Source organism: Rousettus aegyptiacus, unplaced genomic scaffold (genome assembly GCF_014176215.1).
Source record: "Rousettus aegyptiacus isolate mRouAeg1 unplaced genomic scaffold, mRouAeg1.p scaffold_m13_p_16, whole genome shotgun sequence".
NCBI lineage: Eukaryota > Metazoa > Chordata > Mammalia > Chiroptera > Pteropodidae > Rousettus > Rousettus aegyptiacus.
Genome location: NW_023416291.1, coordinates 32,456,286 through 32,478,552, shown reverse-complemented (window position 1 = coordinate 32,478,552; position 22,267 = coordinate 32,456,286). Strand labels below are relative to the sequence as shown.

The following is a 22,267-nucleotide window of genomic DNA, read 5'->3' as shown; positions in this document are numbered from 1 at the left end:
CATTAAAAACAAGGTCTTGAGTTGATATTTGTACTCCACATTCACAGCAGCATTACTCACAATAGCTAACTGGTGGAAACAACCCAACTGTCCATCAGTAGATGAGTAGGAAAACACAATGTGGTGTATACACACAATTAATTATTATTCTGAGAACTAATATTAATTTATTAATTTTAAAATTACATAAATATAATTAATGGATTAGTATTAGTATTTAGGAGAATAATATTCCAAAATTCTGACACATGCTACAACATGGATGAACCATGAAGATATTATGCTAAGTGAAATGAGCCAGTCACAAAAGAACAGATGCTGTATGATTCCACCTATATGGAGTACCTAGGCTAATCAGATTTACAGAGACAGAACACAGAGTGGTGGATGTTGGTTTGTGTGGGGGAATTACTGCAGTAGGTATAGAGTTTTAGTTTGTGAAGATAAAAAAAGTTCTAGAGACAGATGGTGATGATAGTTGCACAGCAATGTAAATGTACTTAGTGACACTGGATTATACACTTAAAAATAGTTAAAATGGTAAATTTTATGTTGTATATATTTTTATGATAATTTAAAATATAAAATAAATGTAAAAATAAAGAAATGAAGTGAGAAAACTAATATGAATCTTACAATCTTGAGAGCTCCTTCAGATATCCTTAAATATATGCGGTGAAAGATTTTCAATTTTCAATTTACTTCCTAAATCCCTAAGGAGATAATTGCAAACATGTCATATTATTTTCATGAGACTTTATTGTTCTGTAATTTATTAGGAAACCATTACGCTACGTTTTAACAGTGCTATTAATGAGTTACATTAATTACCAGAAGTCTAAAAGTTTTTAAAAAGGGAGTAAAATGGGAAAAGATAAAAATATTTTATACCATTTCATCACTCCCTCAGAGACAAATACTTGATGGTATTTTATCTGGTTCTAATAGGTACAATTTTCTAATTCAATTAATATATGTACTATGCTCCTCCTTTTCCTTTCTTCCTTCCTTCCTTCCTTCCTTCCTTCCTTCCTTCCTTCCTTCCTTCCTTCCTTCCTTCCTTCCTTCTTTTCTTCTTTCCTTCCTTCCTTCCTTTCCTTTCTTCCTTCCTTCCTTCTTTCCTTCCTTCCTTTTTATTTCCTTCCTTCCATGTTAGAATAGGAATATGGTTTAGAGCTTTACCTTTTTCTTTTGCTCGGATTTATTATAATTTTTAAATTGAAGTAGAATATTACAGGAGCAAGTTTCTTTCATAACTTAAATACGCTGGATCACATATACTCCTGGGTCAGGATATTTTGTGTTACCTCACATATGTATAGAGGTTAGGTTGCGTGGTTAACATGGCATGACCCTGTAGCTTAGTTATAAAAAGATTTTTGACCTCAGTGGCTCTTGTGGTAGCTTTGACAGTGCCATCTCTCATGAGAAAGGCCTAAGATTCTTTTAAACAAGATAATGTTTCAATAGGCTTGAATTTGCCAATGTGATCAAGAGGTACTAAGAGAAAGCCTAACCACTTTCCCCATGCATCTCCAAATCTTCTTAGTTGCCATAAGGTAAGATAGGAGAACAGATATACTTGTTATGTATATTCAGATAATGGTTGCAAGTAGGATAAAATAAAGACTAGTATGAAATGATTCAACTTTGAAGGGCAGGATAGTTTAAATGTCTTTGCTGTAAATGTTTTATTTTCACACTGTAAATTGAATCTTGAGACTATATTCATTGTTTCCATACTTATGGGTGAATTGTCTATGAGATAGATTGTTCTGATTTGATAACCAAAGGGATCTTTCTAAAATTTCATCCCTTTCTTAAAATCCTTCAATAACTCACTGTTGCATAAAAAATAAAATAGAAACTGCACAGTGTGACATAAAAAGCCTTTAAATATCTATTACCTTGCCACTGACTATCTTTAGTTTTCTATCACTTCTCTTCAGTCAGGATGGCTCTCATCATGGCCAGAATGGAACAAACCACAGTATTCTGACCTCCGTGTTTTTGCATGGGTGCTTCCTTCTGCCTGTGATAAGCTTTCCTTCTTGTCCTTCTGGTGAACTCCTAGTCACCCTTCAAGATTGAAATGTCACACCTCTGTGACCAGAGAGGTTAGATGATCTCTCTCATGTTCTCCCATAATACTCCTTATGCATACTTCTATCATAGCACATATAACACATTATATGTTATATAACATTATATTAAAATTGTTTCTGTACCTATGTGGTCATCTTCCAAAGACTGTGAATTCTTTGAGTATGAAAACTACATCTATTCTTCTTGGGCTATCCAGTATCTAGCATAGTTTTATCTAGCTTTTCTTTTAAAATATTTTCTTTTTATTAAAATATCATTGTCATACAATGTTATATTATTTTCCAGTATATAACACAGTTGGACTGGCTATTCTTTCTGTAAGGTAAACACATGACAAGCTGAGAAGTTTTAAAAGCAAGCCTTTATTGGGAGAGGGCTCCCGGGCGAGGTTCACTGGTCCGGAGAGGAAAGGGGCCAGAGAAGTCACGCCCTGGGATGGGAGGGCATAGTTTTTATAGGGTTATATGGGGGTAGGGTATAGAATGGGGGATGTCAGCTGAGCATCCGGATTAGGGTGCTGGTGGATTAGGGCAGTGGTGCCAGAGCTTTAGGGGGGCCCTTGTCCAGATTCCGATGTCAAGCTGGGAAGCCTCCAGGCAAGCCCCCACCAACCTAACACTTTCTATCCCCAATTAGAAGACTATTACTAGACTGAATCTGTTTACTTCACACTTAGGTAAAAGCCACAGCACAATTCCAGTTCGTTATATGGGAAGCCAAGTAAAATATTGGTCATATTAGTGAGATGATGTGAAAAACGGCTTTAGAGTAGCCCTCTAGGACATTAAGACTCCATATATCATGTCCCACAGTTTCTGGTGGCAGTGCTGATTTCAGTTTTCAGAGCAGATTCTGACATATAGTTCTTACAGCATGAATCATACAATGGGATACTGTTGGCCTAGATCCTAAGTGACATGTAAAAGGATCTTTTTTTTTTTTTTTCAGCTCAGGAAAGTTGGTCTTAACTTAATTGGACTCAAGATCCATGTCCGAATGGGCTTTAAAAGCACAAATTAATTCAAGCACATGGCAAAGATTTTCTGCCACCAGAATGACTTAAAGTCTACTGTGACAAGCGAATCCTGATTGTTGCCCATTTATGTGTCCTCGTTAATTCCGTTGGTGTGATCAAGGCTCAGGGGGCACAGAGTGTAGTCCAACCCACTCTCAAAAGCTGAATTATCTTCTTATTTTAGATCCAGACCCATCCATTCAAAAACATTGCTTCTTATAAAACATGCCATTTTCATCCTTGTAAATCTGATTTTTTAGGCCAATGTTTAATATGAGATTAGGCAGGCTTTAGGCAGAACTAATTATTGGCCATAGTTACCCTCTCTGCAGTGAACTTGAATTGGCACTGGTTATGGACTAATGTGTCTGTGTTCCAGGTTCACTGGTGGTTACTCATACTCACATAAAACCTGCACCTTACTGTTACCATGAAGGTTAGGATTTAGAGGACTTGCCTGCTTATATTCAGATAATGGTTGCAAGTAGGCTAAAATAAAGACTAGTATGAAATCATTGATAAATGAATACATAATGACTTTGCATCACCTAACTGAACCTAAGGTTTATCCTGATGTCCACAATTACATACTAAGGGGTGTAAACATTCTGCATTATTTTTTAAAAATTTTGATTGTAATTAATTCATTCCTCTACCCCTGTACAGTCTTTACAGTAATGATTTGCAAAGGATGAACATTCTTATAGATTAAAACTTTAACACAATGTTTCTCACACTGGGATTCAAAGAAAGATTCTAGGTGGTCTACAAGAATTTCTTTCCATTAAAATGTGTATTATTAACTGAGGAAAAACATGTCTCAGATAATGGCGTCATTGTAATGATTCATGTATGCTGTGAAGCTGTAGCTACTCTTAGTTTTAACTTTAATAATTTTGCCCACATCCTTCAGTTTCCAATAACTTCAAGAGTGAACATTTGCCATAATTACTATGCATGTTTATGGTACCATCTATGGACATAAATGATTCATGTTGTTTATAAAGAGATATAACATTTGAAAAGGGTAAAACATTACTTACAAAACAGTTCAATTGCTGCAGAAAATAAAAGTCATATTTCTTAAATTATGGATATGGTTGCCTTCAAAGTCCCTGAAATATAAAAATAAAATAATAAAGCTAAATTTCAATTATAATTAAATAATTATAATTATAAAAAGAAATAAATTGGTTGAGAATTGTTTTCTAATAAAATATTTTTTCACATCTTCTTTATATAGATTCTTACATGTAGCCATTTATATAATAGCTAAAATAAAATTTATACACATTTAATGTTTCTTTTTTTGTGTTAATAGTAAAAATGGTTTGAGTCACATCTGTATCATGTGTTCATATGGGCAAATATGTTATCTTGAGAAATGTGAAGAGAATAAAAAGTCAAATTAATAATCTTTATTATGGTAAAATACTGGCTTTATTAAGAAATTTAATATAAACTGTATTAAATGTCTATCCAGAGTTACCAATGACATTTCTCTAAGTAGTGTGACCTTATTTTGCTGTAGCTTTCAGAACATCCTACTACTGCTGCAGAAGCTACTGCCAAAATGATATTTAGCCTCTACCTCCCTTGCCTAAACAATCCCTAGAAAAAATTCTCAATAGCCTTTACCACTGAGAATATCCTTATTTACTTTATTATATTACCACACTAGCTGGTGGAGAGGAGACCCACAGGCTGTCCATGGCTGTCCACTCCATTCGGGGAGCTACCTATAGACCTGAATCGAGTTCCCCTGCTATGTGACACTCTGTCACCATCAGAAGCCTAGTCTGAGCAGCAAAGTTTGTTAAAGATTTTGTTTTATCAGTCTCTTTGTCATGGTTATCATGAAGGTATTCTTTGCTCCCCTTTTATCTTATATCTCATCTTTGAGTTTATGGTGAAAGGTTGTGGAATAGAGTTAGCTTAGCTTAGGGACATACTTTCAAAAGTAAATGCTGGTCCTTAAATCTACTCAGCTACCCCAATGCTTAGTTTAGTGGTTCACCATATAATACAGAGCTATAAGAATAACAGCAACTCAAATACATGAGCTGAAGTATGACGCAGCTCCTACAATCTGTAAGGGAAACACTGGTGATGTTAATAGAAGTGTCCATGTTCTGATAGCTAGATTACATTTGAGATAGTCAGTTTTATTTTGGGCACTACAATTAAAAATAGATGGTGACAAATCAAAGTATATCTGGAAGATTTGGATGTAAGGGGTTTAAAAATCAAGTCAATTGAAGAAAAGGGTATAACAGAAGAGCAAAACAAGAGAGAGATACTTCAAGTCAGGCTATAGAAGATATTGTAGGGTTTTTCTATGTTGTATCTGATTGCAAAATTAGATTTACTGGTTAAGGACACAAAACATTTCAAATTTAAGCCCACAGTTTATGGTGACCAGAGAATAAGGTGCTTACCTCTACAGGTATTTAACAGAGGCAATATACCATAACTCAGAAATTTCGTTGACAGAATTTCTGTACTACATGGAATATTGTATTAAAATCTTGTCTTGATTCTAGATCATACTTCAAACAAAAGTTTCTATTATTCTATTAAATTGGAAACTAAGCACTTATAATATTACTTTTTTTTCTTTCTTTTTTTTTTTTTTTTTTTTTTTGGTCATTAGGTTTGGCCAAGGCTTTTGGTCTCTCATAACGTAGGTTGTCAATGAAAGACTATTTCCTATATTATCACTGTTACCACAAATCTACCACCAGGTGGTGATGCTTTCCTAAGCTTCAGAAAATATCCTTAGGTGAGTTGATGTTCTTGTTAGCTACTTATGTAACTTTTTTTCTGTTAAGCTAGCAAAAACATTTAAGTTAGTATTAATTTAGTATTTAGTATTAAATAAGTAGGAGGCACACATTGAGACATAAATTAGGGACTTCTGATTGAATCATTAGTTTGATTTCATTTTCAGTTTATTTTAACTTCGAGTTGTAAATTTGCTTTGGCTTTCTTCCTAAAATTAGAGGTTTTAATCCTTGATACTACTAGAGATCTGGTTTGCAGCACACTTATTAGCTGAGGCATACAAATCCGCTTCCTGTTTCCTAGCTCCAAATTTTAAGGAAGCTGTTTATCTTACCTTTGTCTAGACTGCTTTTGTAGTTTGAAAAGCCTCTGAAGCTAACCATTTATTTTTCCCTTTCTAGATGGCAGAACTGGCTATAAATGAAAAATTTGGTTCTTCTATCTTGAGAACAGCAATAACAAAAACCAAAAATACCAATAATCTTGCCTGTTCCTTTTCAACTTCCTCTTTTATCCTCTAGTGACATTCTAAATACACAAATCTCCTTAGCCTCCACTTCCCCGCTTATATTTTACACATTTCTGGCTCCTATTTCACAGAGAAAATTGAGGTAATCAAGGTAGGAAAAGTCCTTGACTTTCTATACCACAATTGTAAACTTACCTCTAAATATGCCTGGTCTCCTTCCTGGTCTCAGAGGAAGAGACGACCCTTCTCCTGCTCTAGGCTACAACTTCCATTTTTTTGGGTTTGTTTTGTGTATGTGTATGTCCTAAAATACGTGGTGAATCTTGAATGTTCCTTGGGCATTTTTTGTTTGTTGGTTTATATTTATTAGGATTAGGTACAGATACATATAATAGAGATCCAACTATAACAGCATAACTACACATAATTTTTTTTTTTTTCAAGAAAAATAATCTAGAATTAGGCAGTCCGGGGCTAGTATGGCAGCTTTACAAAGTTGTTAGGCATCCAAGGTCTTTCACATTCACTGTTCAGATGTGCATGTCTTTATCGTCCAAGATGATACTAAAGCTCAGCCATCAAATCTGTTTTTTTTTTTTCTGGATAAGGAAGAAAAGGAAGGGTCTACCTTTTTCTTTTAAAGGTGATTCCCAGAAGTTCCATACTACATTTCTTCCACCTAGTGCTTAGTCACATGGCTATATCTAGATTAAGGGAAGTCTAGGAATACAGAGTTTTAGCTGCACATTGTTGTTCCAAATGAACCAGTTCTGCTATTGAAAAGGGACATTGCAGTTTGATATACATCAATTAAACTCATTAATTACATTATTTACTTCTCCATATCCTTTTATGGTTTTACTTGATCTTTCATGGACCGAGAGAGGTAGATTCTTATCCCTATTTTTTTTTTGTTTTCGTTGTTATATGAATCTATTTGGTGCGTATATAATACGTAATACCTTTCATTGGAAATTTCATACTATTGCATTTAAATGTCCTTTTTAACATTGTTTAATGCAAATCGACCAGAATTCTACATGGATAAAAATGTGATTGCTGCTTCTTTTTGTTTGCATTGGCATGCATACTTTTGACTAGTCTTTTATTTTTAATATTTCTTAATCACTTAGTTATGGTTGTATTGTTTGTAAATAGTAGTGAGTTATGTTTTGCTTTGTGAGCCAATCTGAAAATATTTTTAATAGGTAACTTTAGCTCACTTATGTTTATTGATATGTCTAATATATCTGATTATTGTCTGCTAATTTGAAAATATTTTTACATGATTTCATAGGTTAAAAACATTCAACAAATGATTTGTTTAAAAATATTATTTCTTTTAATATTTAAAAAGATTTGTGTACTCTATTGGTTACCTTAATAATTAAAACTTTACCTAATATACTGTATCTTCTTTCTCAGAGAATAACTATACTTATAACTTCCTATGATGAAATTAGTATATATTGTTTTCCTTTCTGCTCTTCTACTCCTCTCCCACCATATGATTTTGATCAATTATCAGCTTTTTATTAAAGTTCATCTTAGGAATGTCAAATATCCACATATTGGTGGATTTGTTGGTTTTAAATGACATCTGTTGATTCGGTATTTTTCTCTATAGTTATATTGTTGCCACTTTATTCATTCTGAAACTGCTTACTCATTTAAAATTATTATGTCTTCTTGATGAATTGATCCTCTTACCATTATGTGATGTCCCTCTTTATCCCTGGTGATAATTCTTAGTCCTTCTGGTCTATTTTTTCCAATATTAACCTAGTTCCTCCAGCTTTTTTTTTTTTTTTAAATTAGTGTTGCAGTCCTTATTTTTACAGTATATAATATCTCTGTTTTCTCTGGTTACCTTAAGTTTTTTTCTTTATCTTTGGTTTCCAACAGTTTGACTATTATTTGGCTAATATTTTTTTCCACTTCTGCTTGGGTTTTTCTGAAGTTCTTAGATTTTTAGTTTATTGTATATTTTGGAAACTTCTTGGCGATGATCTTTTCAGATATTCCTCTGTTGTGTTTCTCCCCTTCATCTTTTTCTGTGACTTTATTTACACACTTGTTAGACAATTTTATATGACTGTGCAACTTTTGTATTTTCTGTTCTGTCTTTATTTTACTCTCTTTCCTCTTCTTGATTCAAATTGAAAGCTTTTTATTGACTCATCTTCAAGATCATTGATATTTTCCTTAACTGAGTTCAGCTGTTGCTAAGCCTATTGAAGTAATTCTTTGACTTTCTTTAATAGCTTTCATCTTTTTGCTGACACATCCCATGTGTACATGTATATTGTCCATCTTTTCCACTATATCATTTAATTATTAATCATCAGTATTTAAATTTCCCTGTTTGGTGGTTGTAACATCTAAGTTATCTCTGGGTCTGGTTCTGCCGATTGCTTTATAATTTGACAATGGATTTTTTTTTTTATTCTTTTAGGGCTGTGGCTTTCTCAGCATTCCTGTTACCAATACCTCAGAAGCCCCAACCCAAGGGAGCACTGCTCACTGCTCTGTAGTAGTGCAGGTCCTGGGCTGGAGAGGTTTTTCTGCCCCCTTTCCTGGAGCAGGCTGCTTTTGCTTCCATATCTCCTTTGGAAGCAGACTATGGTCTGTCATATATCTTACAAGCATATTACCCTGGGCTGTCAAATGTCTTTTTATTTTGTATGGATTTTTCCACTAAATCAGAGTTAAATTTTTTTTTTTGCCAACACATATACCAGATTTTCTAGTTTATATTTTGATAAATAAAAGTCCACATACAAGATAAAGATACTGTAATTTGTTTTAAAAAATGAATACTTATAAAGCAAAAATTATTAATACTAACATTAAAATTGGGATCATTGTCCCTATCAGGAATGCATATAGAAATTTTTAAAAGTCTACTTCTTTAGTAAAAAAATCTTAACCATTTTAATTTTTATTGTATGAAATGTCTATATGATTGCCTTTTTAAGGCATAGGAAAAATTTACTCTTATACCTGCATAATATCATTTGCTTCTGGTCTCAATGGATGAATTTTTATTTGCTAATTTATGTAAATATTAATCAATTTTACTTTATTACTAAGTTTGGATTACTGACCATGTAATTACTGTTAATGCATTCATTTGAACCAAAATTTAGTTATAACGAAAGATATTAAACTTAATTTCCCTTTCCCTAATGACTTTAACTTGTCACAAATGAGGACACTCTACTCTTATACCAAGGTGTCCTGTGGACTAAGTAGTGACTTTTGAAATTTCTGTTTTCCCCTAAATTGTTCTAAATTAGTATGTTTTGAAATACTATGTCTGCTTTTTATAATATTTCCCACTCTTGCTTTATTCAGGTTGATAGCTGTCACCACTAACTAAAATCAACGTTTTTACTCTGCCTCCCACCTCCCACTTTTAATATGGCAATTTTAATTTACTGTGAACTTAGAAATTAAACACAACTTTTGAAATTTCCTACAAAATGAGAAACAGAGGAAGTTTTCATACACTATGTATGCTGTTTACTGATTAAATTTTTTAATGATTATTTTGGTATTTATTTCTTCTTTTTTACTTATATTTTAAAATAGGGAAATTTACTAGGTAACTGAGTTCTGAGTAGGTAGAATGATACTTATTACCACAAAAAAGCTACTATGTAACAAATTCCATGAAACATATTCTACTGTGATTAGACTTCAAAAATAACTTTTAAATATAGTCTCATTATGCAGAATTTATGAACTTCATCTTTCTGTACCAAATTAATAGATGACTAGGTCAACACAGAGAAGGGGGGATATTATATAGATACAATGACACCCCTTCTGTCTTCCTTCTTGCCTCGAAGTTATTTATTTATTTATTTTTGAGATGTGTTATTTTGGTGAGAGCTTAGAGGAGTTAGTTTAGGTAATGGGGATACTTAATAATAAAAATGCTAAAGTAATTTGAGGAAATGTAATAGGATAATAATAATTATCATTTAAAAAACCCTAATATCCAAATGAACTAGACAAAACTAGAAAAGTTAGTTGATTTCTTTAAGAAAAGAGCAACTTACAGCAGTCCTGGCATGTGCTGACAAAGAGGTTTATCAGGCAAACGAGTAAAGACATTATTCATCAGCGTTCTGAAAAAGAGAAGAAATTTAAGAAGTCATATTTTTATAATTCTTTTTTTAACTTAAGTCAAACATAATATTATCATTATCCTTATGAAAACATGACAATCTATTAAGTTAGTTGTTTTCTCTAATTTCTTTCTGTAAGTGTTTTATATTAAGTGCTCATTAATGACAAAATTTGACAAATAATAGTTGTCACTGGGAGGAAGCAGTAATATTAGTAATGGGAAAAAAGCCTGTTCCCTTCAATAGTAGGGTAAAAAGAAGATGATTTTAAATAAATAATTTTCTTTACCAAGATTGATATAGGGTAGTAATGGTGTACTTAAGGATATTTCAATAAAATATGACAATGAGGCTGTATTCAGTTTTGATGGGCTGGCATTGTAGAAGACAAGATCTTATGAAAATTGTTAGAACTACAAAATAGCCTCATAAAATATAATTAGGAAATGGTTTTTAGTTGAAAAGCCTTTTTTAGGATTTTAACAATTTCAAACTTAATACTATTAAACTTAAAGCAGTAATTTTTATTCATGTCTTTTCTTTCAATTAAAGCATTTGCTTTAATTTTAGTATTTACAAGAGAATAAGAGAATTTGGTCCATAAAGTGTCAATGGGGAAATTCGACTAAGGTGGTTATCTTCAATTATCCTGCCAGGCAGAAGAAAAAAATGATTCACGTATATATTTTTTAGAACATCAAAACTAATAGTATAAAATGCCACATATATCAAACATACAGCCATTCTAGATTGTAGAGATCTTCAAAACACCTGGCTTCAAGAAGGTTATTCTGTTACGACTGAGATACCTGAAAAAGGAGAAATGACCACAATAAATTTGTGCTTTCTTGATCTCTTACAATAAGAAAGGAAAGACAATAATCATCCATCTTAAATTTTCTTGTATACTTTTCTCATCATGCCATTTCCCTGTCTTTGGATCTCTAAAAGTTCTTTATCATTTGCATTTTTATGTTTTGTTCTTGATTTCCCCATAATCAATCAATAAACCAATCAATCACTTATTCATCCACCTATTTGTTTAATTATCAAATTGTTTTGAGCACCTACTCTATGGCACTATGCTAGGTAGATCATCCTTTTGGTTGGGGGACTTTGAGTCTAGAGGGAAGACGGCGTGTGGAAAGGTTATTATAGCAACATAGGGAAAGGAGAGGTGTATAACGTATGGTCCCTCTGACATCGCAGAGGAGAAAGCACCTGCTTTTGCCGGGGTGGGGACTGCAGAGCATGGAATAGTGAGCAAACAGAAAGTCTTTATTAAAGGAGGCACAAATGAAAAGATTCTTCAATGAACGTATGTCATTCACAAAGCAAAGAATGGGTAGGAGTTATTCTAGGTAGAGAAATTGCTTAAGCAAAAACAAGAGGTATAAAGAGAGTAACAAGTTGAGGGATGGCCAGGTTATTTGGTGTGGCCCCACCACGAAGGGGTTGTGAGGAGAGGCAAGAGATGAACCTGGGAGGAAGGCAGGAGCCTGTTCTGGAAAAAAGGATACTGCATACCTTCGCTAGAGTTTGGCTCCATCTTACCTACCCAACTTCACTTCTCACTCTTCTGCAGAAGGAACCAACTCTCCTACTATGTTGCTCTCTTCTCACCATGTTTATTTCTATCTCAATCTCAGCAATTCACTCAAGCTGCTCTGAATCTGCTGCAGACAGCTTTATTCCTAGCTTCGTTGCTTTGTTATTTATAGCCTGACCTTAAGCAAGCAATTAACTTCTGAAAGCCTCGGTTTCCCCATCTCTAAAATAGAGACAGTATTAGTACCTACTTCTTTGGGTTGTTGTAAAATTTGAAGCAATGCATGTCATAAGCACTCAGTACATATTATGTATTATAATCATTTCTGTACATGCCTCCCACTCCAATTTCTTTCCTCTTCTTTTTCCTCTGTCTATGATTTGTATACAAGTATTAGTTCAAATTTTACTTCCGCTGATACATAGACTACATTGATTTCTTTCTTTTCTTCACTCTGTCAGATCTTAGAGTTGACAGCCTGTAAAATTTCTCCTACCAGGAAACTCCTCGTCCCTCACCAAGTTGACTTTTGCTTTAGGGGAGTGAGGGATGACGCCCTGTAACACAATCGATTCCTTCCCTCCCTTGCAAACCTGGAGCCCAACTGGGCAAAGGAAGAGGTGAAGAATAGCTTGAGTTCTTCCCTAGGAATACCTCAGGGGGCTCTCTTAAAAGTCAATGGAAATTCCCCGGGTAAAGACATTTGATTCACCCCTGCACCCTCTGCTCATCTGCTTAGCCCAGTCCTTTTCAGAGCCATTCCTCACTGCTATGGACCTGACATGGTGACTCCTTTCACTGAATCATAATAGCAGTTTTGGCCTGAATGACACAGGTATAGGACTTAGTTAAGTAATCTCTTTTATCATTCTCGATTGGGTGTATGTAGGTATTTTCCTTACCCTAGATGATAAGCTTCCAGAGAGTGAGAGGTGTGCCTCTCCCCAGTGGCAACACAGGGGTCTACCTGAAACACTGAGGTGTGAGCTGTTGGAAAACGGCATGTTTGACTTACCTTTCTGTGCTGAAGGACTTGCAGACTGTAGGGCTAATAAAAATTTATGGATGAGAAAAAAAAAAAAAGCAGGTATCTAATGATTACCTATGAAAAACAGGAAGTCTATGACATCTTTAGTACCCAAATAATATTCCAGTTTTTTGAAAAAAGATGGGAAGAGATGGGGGACACTTTTAAATTTACTCTCCAGGTCTGTACTACCTTTTACTTCCATTGACCACTAAACCAAGCAGATGCTATTTACTAAGTTTTGAAGAGTCATAGGGGAGGGAGTGAGCTGGAGAGAACAATAGAAGTCTGATGAGAGTGAGTTCAATATGGACTTTTGATAATTTGCTATGGTACAAAGGAGCAGGGATGGGATTAAAGGGAAGAGAATGTGGACAACAAGCTTACTATTAAGGCTCTCAGTCTCTGGTGGCCTTCTATCACTTTGCTGATTGATTAGATGGCCTTGACTCAATCCTCAAAACTGATGCTGCAAGCTAGGAATCTGACTAGAGTGAGTTTCCTGGGTTAGAATATAAAGCAAGGGGGGCAGAAATGGAAATACAGGGAGTTTTTTATTCATATGATGTTTGCTTATGTTTCCATTCAATAACTTCTTCTAGGGTGTTAGTTTCAGATGCTTGGCAAAATGCAATGAAATGAAACTTTGAGAAAGCCTATTTTAAGAAACTTTGGTCTTAACCATAAGATACCAGTAAGATGGCTGTTATTAAACAACAACAACAACAACAACAACAACAACACCCCCAGAAAATAACAAGTCAAGGAAGATGTGGAGGAAATGAAACCCTTGCACGTCCCTGGTGGGAATGTCAAATGGTACAGATTCTATGAACAACAGTATGGAAGTTCCTCAAAAAGACAAACATAAAATTACCTTATGACCCAGCAATTGTACTTCTGGGTATATATTCAAAAGAATTGAAAGCAAGGACTCATGAATATTTGTGTACTCATGTTTACAGCAGCACTATTCATAATAGCCAAAAGGTGGAAACAACCAAAATATCTATTGATGGATGAATGGATAAATAAAATGTGGTATATACATATAATAAAATATTATTTTGCCTTAAAAAAAAGGAAATTCTGAAACATGCTGCAACATGGATGAACCTTGAATATATTGTGCTATGCAAAATAAGCCTGGCACAAAAGGGCCAATAGTATATGATTCTACCTGTATGGGATACCTTCAGTAGTCAAATTCATAGAGATAGAAAGTAGAATGGTGGCTGTCAGGGGTTGGGAGGAAGAAGGAATAGTGAGTTATTGTTTCATGGGTACCAGGTTTTAATCAAGGAGGATGGAAAAGTTCTGGAGATGGATGATGGTGATGGTTGCACAACAATGTGAATGTACTTAATGCCACTGAACTGTATACTTAAAAATTGTTAAAATGGTAAATTTTATACCATGTATATTTATCACAATAAAAAAGGCTTATACTCTTTTAAACTTATAGTGATTTATATATTCATAAAAGCAGGATTAGTAGGAAAATAATAACTGGGGAAGTTTTTGGGTTTTCTCCTTCATAGATTTTAATTATCACCAGGCTTTCTTATTTTGATTACGTTCATTCAATTATTATTCCTGTCACCATGGCTAATGTATATTGCATTCTTATTATGTGCCAGGCACAGTGTACCTAATTCTTCCCACGCATTTTCTCATTTGTTTCTTACAACACTGAGGTAGCTACTGTTATAATCTGTATTTCATAGTAGAGGAAATTGATGCTTAGGAAGGAAAACAAATTGTTCAAGTTCACACACCTAAGTGAATGATGAAGTCAGGACTTGAAAGCCTGTCTCACTCAGAATCCCATGCTCGTAGCCTCCACATTATGAGGCCATTCAGCTCTTTGTGGGCAGAAGGGCTGGTACAGAGTGGAATGGGTCAGGCTGACCACTGTGGAATTGGCAAATTAATCATTACTGGTACTTATAGTTTAGTAAGATTGTACAGTCCTCAGAAAGCATAGATGGTTACGGATTTAATCTTATTGTTTTGCAGGCACCTGTGAAATGATTATTAAAAGGAAAACGTAATGAAATGGATTTTCAGTTTTGCAAGATAAAAAGAGTTCTGTGGTTGGATGGCGGTGATGGTAACACAGTGTGAGTGTACTCAATGCCTCTAAATGTACACTTAAAATTGAATAAGATAGAATATTTATGTCATATGTATTTTATCACAATTAAATTTTTTAATTAAAAAAGTAAACATAATGAAACAATTTTGTGCAGCTGGTTATCATAAAACTTTGTTTTGCTATTAAATTCATGTATGATTAGGCCAGTTTTTATTTAGAACTATCAGTTATAAATGTGAACAGGTACTAGCTAAAATTTAATATTTTAATTTTCTATGAATGAAACTTCAATTCGCAGTAAGGCACTCACTAATAAGACAGGCCTAGAAGTCAGATTTTTTTTTTCTTTTTCTTTTTAGCATTTCCTGCTATAATTCTTCAAAGATGTTGATGGCAAAAGTACAAGTATGTGACATCTTTAAGGTCCCAAAATACATTCCGTTTTAATCACAAATTTGCCAAGCAAATCAACTTTAATTTTATCAATTTGACTCCCCCAGTCTTGACCCAAAAAGCATTTGAGGAAACTTATAAGGAGTATACATGACAGAGAAAAAAAACAAAAATAAAAAGAATCAAGAGTAGGAAAATATAAATTCGATAGGACTGTCAACACAGAAATGCAGGCTTACATAGTTAATTAAAGTCATCCTGGAAGTTTGGCCCCTAGTCAACTGGAGATCAAAGGGAATGGAGCACAAGCAATTGCATCATATTTACCCAATGAAGCTTTCCACTTCTAAGTGCGCTGGCCCCAGGTGCTGAGGAATAACCAAGTAAGAGCTCCAAGCTTGATTTCTTGCTTTGAATACTGGTTACTATTGTTCTTTAGAGTGTTCTGAGTTTACCTGTAACTTTTAAAAACTTTTTGGAGCAATAAGGTAGATACCAATATGAATAAACTCTCAATTAATTAGATATTTTGACTGAAAGAGATTTCCTATTTTTCCAACATGCAAGAAAACCTAACTTTGATTGTAAAATGTTATTATTAAATTTATTACGTATTTAATAATTTCACAGAATATGCTGTGGCTCAATCATGTAGTAGGTAATGTATCTTTCTCATTAATACATAGAAAGACTTTAACACATATTTATTTGTTTTTAACTACTGTAATGAGCAAGCAATAGACTGTATTTCCTGGAGTCTGAGCCAAGCTACTCTTTTAATAACCAATTAGAATTTTTTCTTTTTATAATTAGGCTAATTTGATCTTTTATTACTTGAAACAAATTGGCTGTTCACGAATTAATTTAATGTTCATTGTTTAAAAGTGCTAAACTATTGTGTTATATAAACCTGAACTTTGATATTTGGATTTGAAGTACTAACTCTTTTTAAAAACGTGAACATAAGGTGGTGCTACAGATCAGAAAAATTCTTCACATTCCAGAAATCAGAAGATAACATTTGAAAGTTATCATCTTGGAGTTTTTATATCACTCCTGATTTTGGAAAGCTCTTTTCTGTTAATTGATAAATGTCCAGAATAAAGTTCTAAGTCATTTTTATTGGAATTTTTATTTTTGAATATGAAATATATATATTTTTGCAGATTATCTGGGTTTTGAGAACATTTCATTGAAGTGGATTAATTTTTTCTTCTGATTCTGCTTTATTTCTATTTGTTATTTTGAAGAAAAATATACACATATATATCTATATACCAGGTTTCTCTAATGTAAAACCTAGACTAAAACCAATACAGTTATGAAAATGAAACTAGGAATTCTGAGATAGTGTTTCTAGATAGTGTGATTCAGGCACAAAATATTTAAACCCAACAGACAATATTATTTAGTTACATGTTGAGCTAGGTTAATGTCACCTGGACCATTATGGGTTTTGAGCTCACACAGACCACCCTAAACTGAAGCGAAGCTAGTGTGTCAGGTGCTACTTGAGGCCAAAATAAAACAACATGCAAGGCAGATGTGACAATGGAATTAAGTAAGCCACCCAAACAACATACACAGTAGTTTTAAACCACAAGGATTTGCTATCTTAGGTGGAGACTGAGTTTGAAAACATATGGAAGAAGATTCTTCACTATCTCATCTTGACTGCAGATGTGGTAAAAGGTCTTCGCATCTTTCTCTAAGGTGGGTGTTATGGTGACCTACTGTAGAATAACACAGAGAGTAAAACCTCCTGAAGATCCTCATTTTGGCAGCGTGTGGCAGGAAGATTCACAGTGTACATTCTCTAGTTTCTTTGGGGATAGGTATCTGAGATTTTTCTAGAATGGTTTTAGTACTGCTCAAAAAAATCACATGGTAGTCTCCAGCTAATAGCAAAATAATTTTCCCAAGAGGGATTAGATTAAAACAGTGGTACCGTGTTGGTCTCCACAAAAGTGGGAAGAAACAGATATGCTAAAGAGTATTAGCTAATTTTAATACCAGGAATTACATTTTTTCTTACAGTTTCTGAAGGTCATGGTACTTCTTGAAGCCATTAGGATGAAATTTACTTATTAAATTCCACAGTGGTGACCTGAAATAAAGGTAAATTTTGTTCTTACTTAAAGCTTTTTCTCTTTATTTTTAAACTATAACAAATGGAAAATTATAAACTTTACTTACTTTAGTAGCAGCTTTCAGGAAATATTTTGTTTCGTAATGTCACGCTCATATTCATAGTATCATTTGAAATAGATTTGTTGACTCTATATTACTAAAGACATTCTCTTTTCTTAAATTAGATTACAATATTATAATTCAGACAAAAATTTTAAAAATAGTAAAACTGTGAAAACAATTTTTAGTTATGGTCTCATTTTTTATACTTAGCAATCATTAGTTTTTTAAAATCCATTAATTAATTAGTTAATTATTTTATGGTGACATTGGTTAATGACATCCAATAAGTTTCAGCTGAATCATTAGGGTTTTGAGTGACAATAAAAATAGGATTTTTTTTTTGTTTAAAACACATTCGAGAATTCAAATGTTTATATTCTTCAATATTTCATTGCTCACATTCCATTACCTTTGCTTCCTTTTAAAATTAGTTATAAAGGAAACTATTAATTGGTACATACAACTGAACCATCTTTATTCAATAAGCGATCCTATTTCAATTTTTAATAAATTCTATAGAAAGATTTTCCCTTGTATCACAGTTTGAAAAGCAGCTTGACACAGACCAGGTCCACTTAATTGTGGTTGGCTCTAACTCTCAAATGTTTTTTTTTTTTTTTAAGCAAAGCAAGGTAATGTAGTAGAAACAAAATAAAACAAGCGAAAAAAAACCCTAAACCTTTGCAGCTGGGGTCCCTTGTAATAATATGATGCTATTATTATATACTATCATTATATAAGATGGTGGAACAGATGCTCATTTATAAATGAGCAATGGACTGCATTGTCTGGAGGTTGAAAACTGCAGGATGAACACTTGGAAATACTTGATTGACATAAAGGACTCAGGTTATGACAGGTTCCTTTTTTCTAAATGATGTCAAATATTTTCATAAATAGCATTCTCTATATTTTCATAATACCTCATTGAAATGGAAAGAGGTAGATGTTATTATTCCTCACTTAATAGGACAAACCAAAATACCTTTTAATGTAAAAGATTTTAAAATTTAATACTTCAAGTTTGACTTTGTAAAGTGAAGTGTGTGAGTAAAAGAGAACAACTGCTAGTTTAATTATTATTGTCAAAGCTAGCCCTAGTTTTTATAAGAAAGCTCTTATTATTAGATTATGTAGTTTTATTTTCCAGAACCTTAAAGTCGGCTCTCACACAGTCAAATTTAATGTTTAACAAGCTAAAACAATGCATAAATGACCATATTTTATTTATTTATTTATCTATTTATTTATTTATTTATTTATTTATTTATTTATTGTTAATTAGTACTTATGTGAAACTGTCAAAAAAACCCAACTTCAATGAATATTACTTGGGTTATTGGCTTCTTTGATACTTTATTTATATGTGATTTAGTCCATTCTGACATTTACCAATGATAGTTCTAACTCAAAACAAGGGATGAATTCAGAATAAAATTTGATATTTACTGTTCTAATGTATTTGCTGTAAAGCCTAGAGTCTCTTTTCCCTATGTAGTTTAACAAAGACTGGAAAGGAGTATGAGGCTGAGTCACTGATCTGCAGAGAAAAGTAGAAATAGACGACCTTAATCAAACTGCTTAACTGAAAGTGTAAGAAAATGCTATTTTTAACACAAAATAAAATAAAATGAAATAAAATGTTATAAACTCCTGAGCGTCATTCTCACCTTTCCAAATGTCCATTGGAAATTTCTATGGAGTGACCTGTTAATCTCAAAAACTGAAAGAAATCCTAATTGTTCCCATTTACTGTCACCAGTCTCCCTATTCCTGGATCATTCTATTACTCAGACTAGAAACCTTGCAGTCATCTTCAACCCCTCCTTCTCCCTTATCTTTCTGAAGCCAATCATTTATGAGGCAAGATCCCAGTTTTTTTCCTTATACCAAGGGTCAAAAACTGATGGTTCACATGTCTGCAGACATCTTTTTATGTACGTATGTATGTATGTATGTATGTATGTATGTATGTATGTATGTATGTATGTATTGAGCCAGAGAGTTTTTTCTTAATGGAATCGGAATGCCTTTAGGTGGACATATACTTTCTACTTAGTCATTGCCTTATCCTCCTTCATTTCTCCAGCTCTCCTCTTCTGTTCCTCTTTTATAAAGGTCAGCTAACTCACTTAAGAATGAAATAAAATTTTACTTGTGGAAAATGAAAAATCAGATTGGTAGCATCAGGGTGTCCTTACTTGTAGAAAATGAAAAATCAGATTGGTAGCATCAGGGTCTGGAATTTCTGGTAATTTGATATAAGTAGCGGGGGTAATAATTTTTTTCTTTGAAAATAAAATGAAATTATCATAAATTTTATAACCCGCAGTTCTAGTCAGAATTTAAATTATGGAAATTCCCCACGGAACCTCAGATGTTTTTTGGGAGGCATTATTATTTTTTTTCCAGTAAGACTAATTACTATAAAAAAGAGAGCTATGGTGAGTTGCACATAAAATAGAATTCTATCTTTACTTTTCCTTTGGAAAAGTCTCTGTGGTTCACCTGCTGGATACTCTCAGCTCATTATCAATCTGGGTAAACTCCCTAAGGTGACTATCAATTGGGTAAACTCCCCAGGTTCTGTTAATTTGATGGTACTAATATCCCCATAACTATTCCCATCCCTTATATATGCCAAGCATATGAGTTGCTATGTTATGTGGTTTGGGTTTAAAAAGGCAGGACTTGCCAACATTTATAAACTTAAGAATTATTCCTATTTTGTTCTCATATACCCAAAAGTCAGAGCCATAAGGCACCAAAACGTCTGGATAAAAACAAAAAACTTCAGTAAAAATATTGAATTAAAATATCTATTCTCTGTTGATTTCTTTTGAAAGTTTCAACCAAATATGCATGTGCTTGCATTGCTGAAGTTTGTTGAATTCTAACTAGTACTGGATCAACAAACCGCTTATTATGAAGATATATATATTTTTACATATATAAATTTGAGTTACTTAGGGAAAAAAACCCACATCATAGTCTCTGAGTCAAATGTGATTCGGAAGAGTTAGATATTAAATATGAAGTTCTCGAATTATTTTATCCAGTTTATTTTACTTTTTTTTATTTATACATATGAGTGTATCAAAATTTATGTCAAAACAGTCTGAAAGAGCTTTCACAATATGTGTGAAGTAAAAACTATGAAATTAGAAAGCTCTATATAATAGTTTAATTGGCAGTCTTTTTTCTTTAGTTGTGTATATAATTGATAAGTCTTGTTTAGATAAAATATGGTGATACTAACTACTTTATAGGATTGTTATGAGGAATTAAATAAATTAATACCTGGAATAATTTAAATAGGAGACTGCATTTAATAAATGCAAAATAAATATCAGTAATCATTATAACTGACCATGGAACGATGACATCATCTTTGAATAAAAATGCATTATTAATAATGACAAGGCCTGAATTATGATACAATTTTACAGGTGCTCTTCTGGCTGTCAGGATGAAGCCATTCTTTTCCACTTACATTACAGCCACATTTGAAGAAACTGATGGAATGGCTCATAATTTGGTGTCATCAGTCAAGCTTTAAACCTTGGCAAAGACATTGCATAGGCACAGAACAAACCACTGAATAAAGAAAAGCTAGTAAGGAATGAGGACAGTGAGGGGCCAGGAAGAGGAGGGTAATGAAAAGAAAGAAAGAAAAAAGCTATGAAAATTATTTTGTACAAGAGTATGTCATGTCTTACCTAGGCAATTAGGGCAATGCTTTAAGTTTCAATCATAATAAAAAAAAAAAAAAAGAAGAAGAAGAAAAGAAAAAAAAATGACGCCCAGTGCTCTCCCACAAAAATTTGCTTTTAATTTAACATTAAAATGATGCTAGAACATTAAGATATAAAAATATACAGATTTACCACCCCATGCATTTTTTTAAAAAAATAGCAGATTGCTCTTCTCTGCTGTTTTGTAAATGAACAAAGTGGTTGGCTCTTACTAACCCTGGGACAGAAGGTATTTCTGAGGGTTACAGGATAGTTTGTGATGGGCTTTAACTTCCATATTAAAGCAGCTACTTAAGAATAAAGTATTTATCAATAGCATAATCAAAACTTTAGTGAAGGACTAAGTCATTTTAACTGTCATGAAAGAGGACTAAATACTAAACTACAGTGTTGGTAGATTATTTTTTTCTGGAAAACTCAGGAGTTTTTCAAAGTATTTTCAAGTAATCTTCTGGCTTATGTAGGGATGTAAGGATGCCTAAAATTTCATCTGTGGGAGTGAACATTTTTTACACATGGTTATTCTATTCTTATAAATGGGTGTTGTAGGAAAGAGGGAGAATGGGGTGTATGCCTTTGGCCACCATGTGGGGCACTAGGACAGTCTTGAAGATGTGATCCAATGTTTCTAAAGCCTATGAGAGATTTGCAATAATGCGTTCATATAGCCAAATGGTAAAATAGGATTATTATTAAGCATTATAAATACAGTCTGATTCCTGCCTCTAGAGATGAGGAATAG

The 22,267-nt window shown here is 33.3% G+C and overlaps 1 protein-coding gene across 1 annotated transcript in view; it reads right to left on the bottom strand.

Moving 5' to 3' along the window:
- The window catches only part of RXFP1 (relaxin family peptide receptor 1), a 67,732-nt gene that overhangs the window by 6,202 nt on the left and 39,263 nt on the right, over positions 1–22,267 (bottom strand). Inside the window, 10 exon segments of the mRNA XM_016138630.2 lie at positions 832–838; positions 4,165–4,236; positions 10,442–10,510; positions 11,088–11,159; positions 11,249–11,279; positions 11,282–11,319; positions 15,038–15,109; positions 17,613–17,684; positions 21,264–21,317; positions 21,319–21,367. Coding sequence (XP_015994116.2) covers positions 832–838; positions 4,165–4,236; positions 10,442–10,510; positions 11,088–11,159; positions 11,249–11,279; positions 11,282–11,319; positions 15,038–15,109; positions 17,613–17,684; positions 21,264–21,317; positions 21,319–21,367 — 536 coding nt within the window.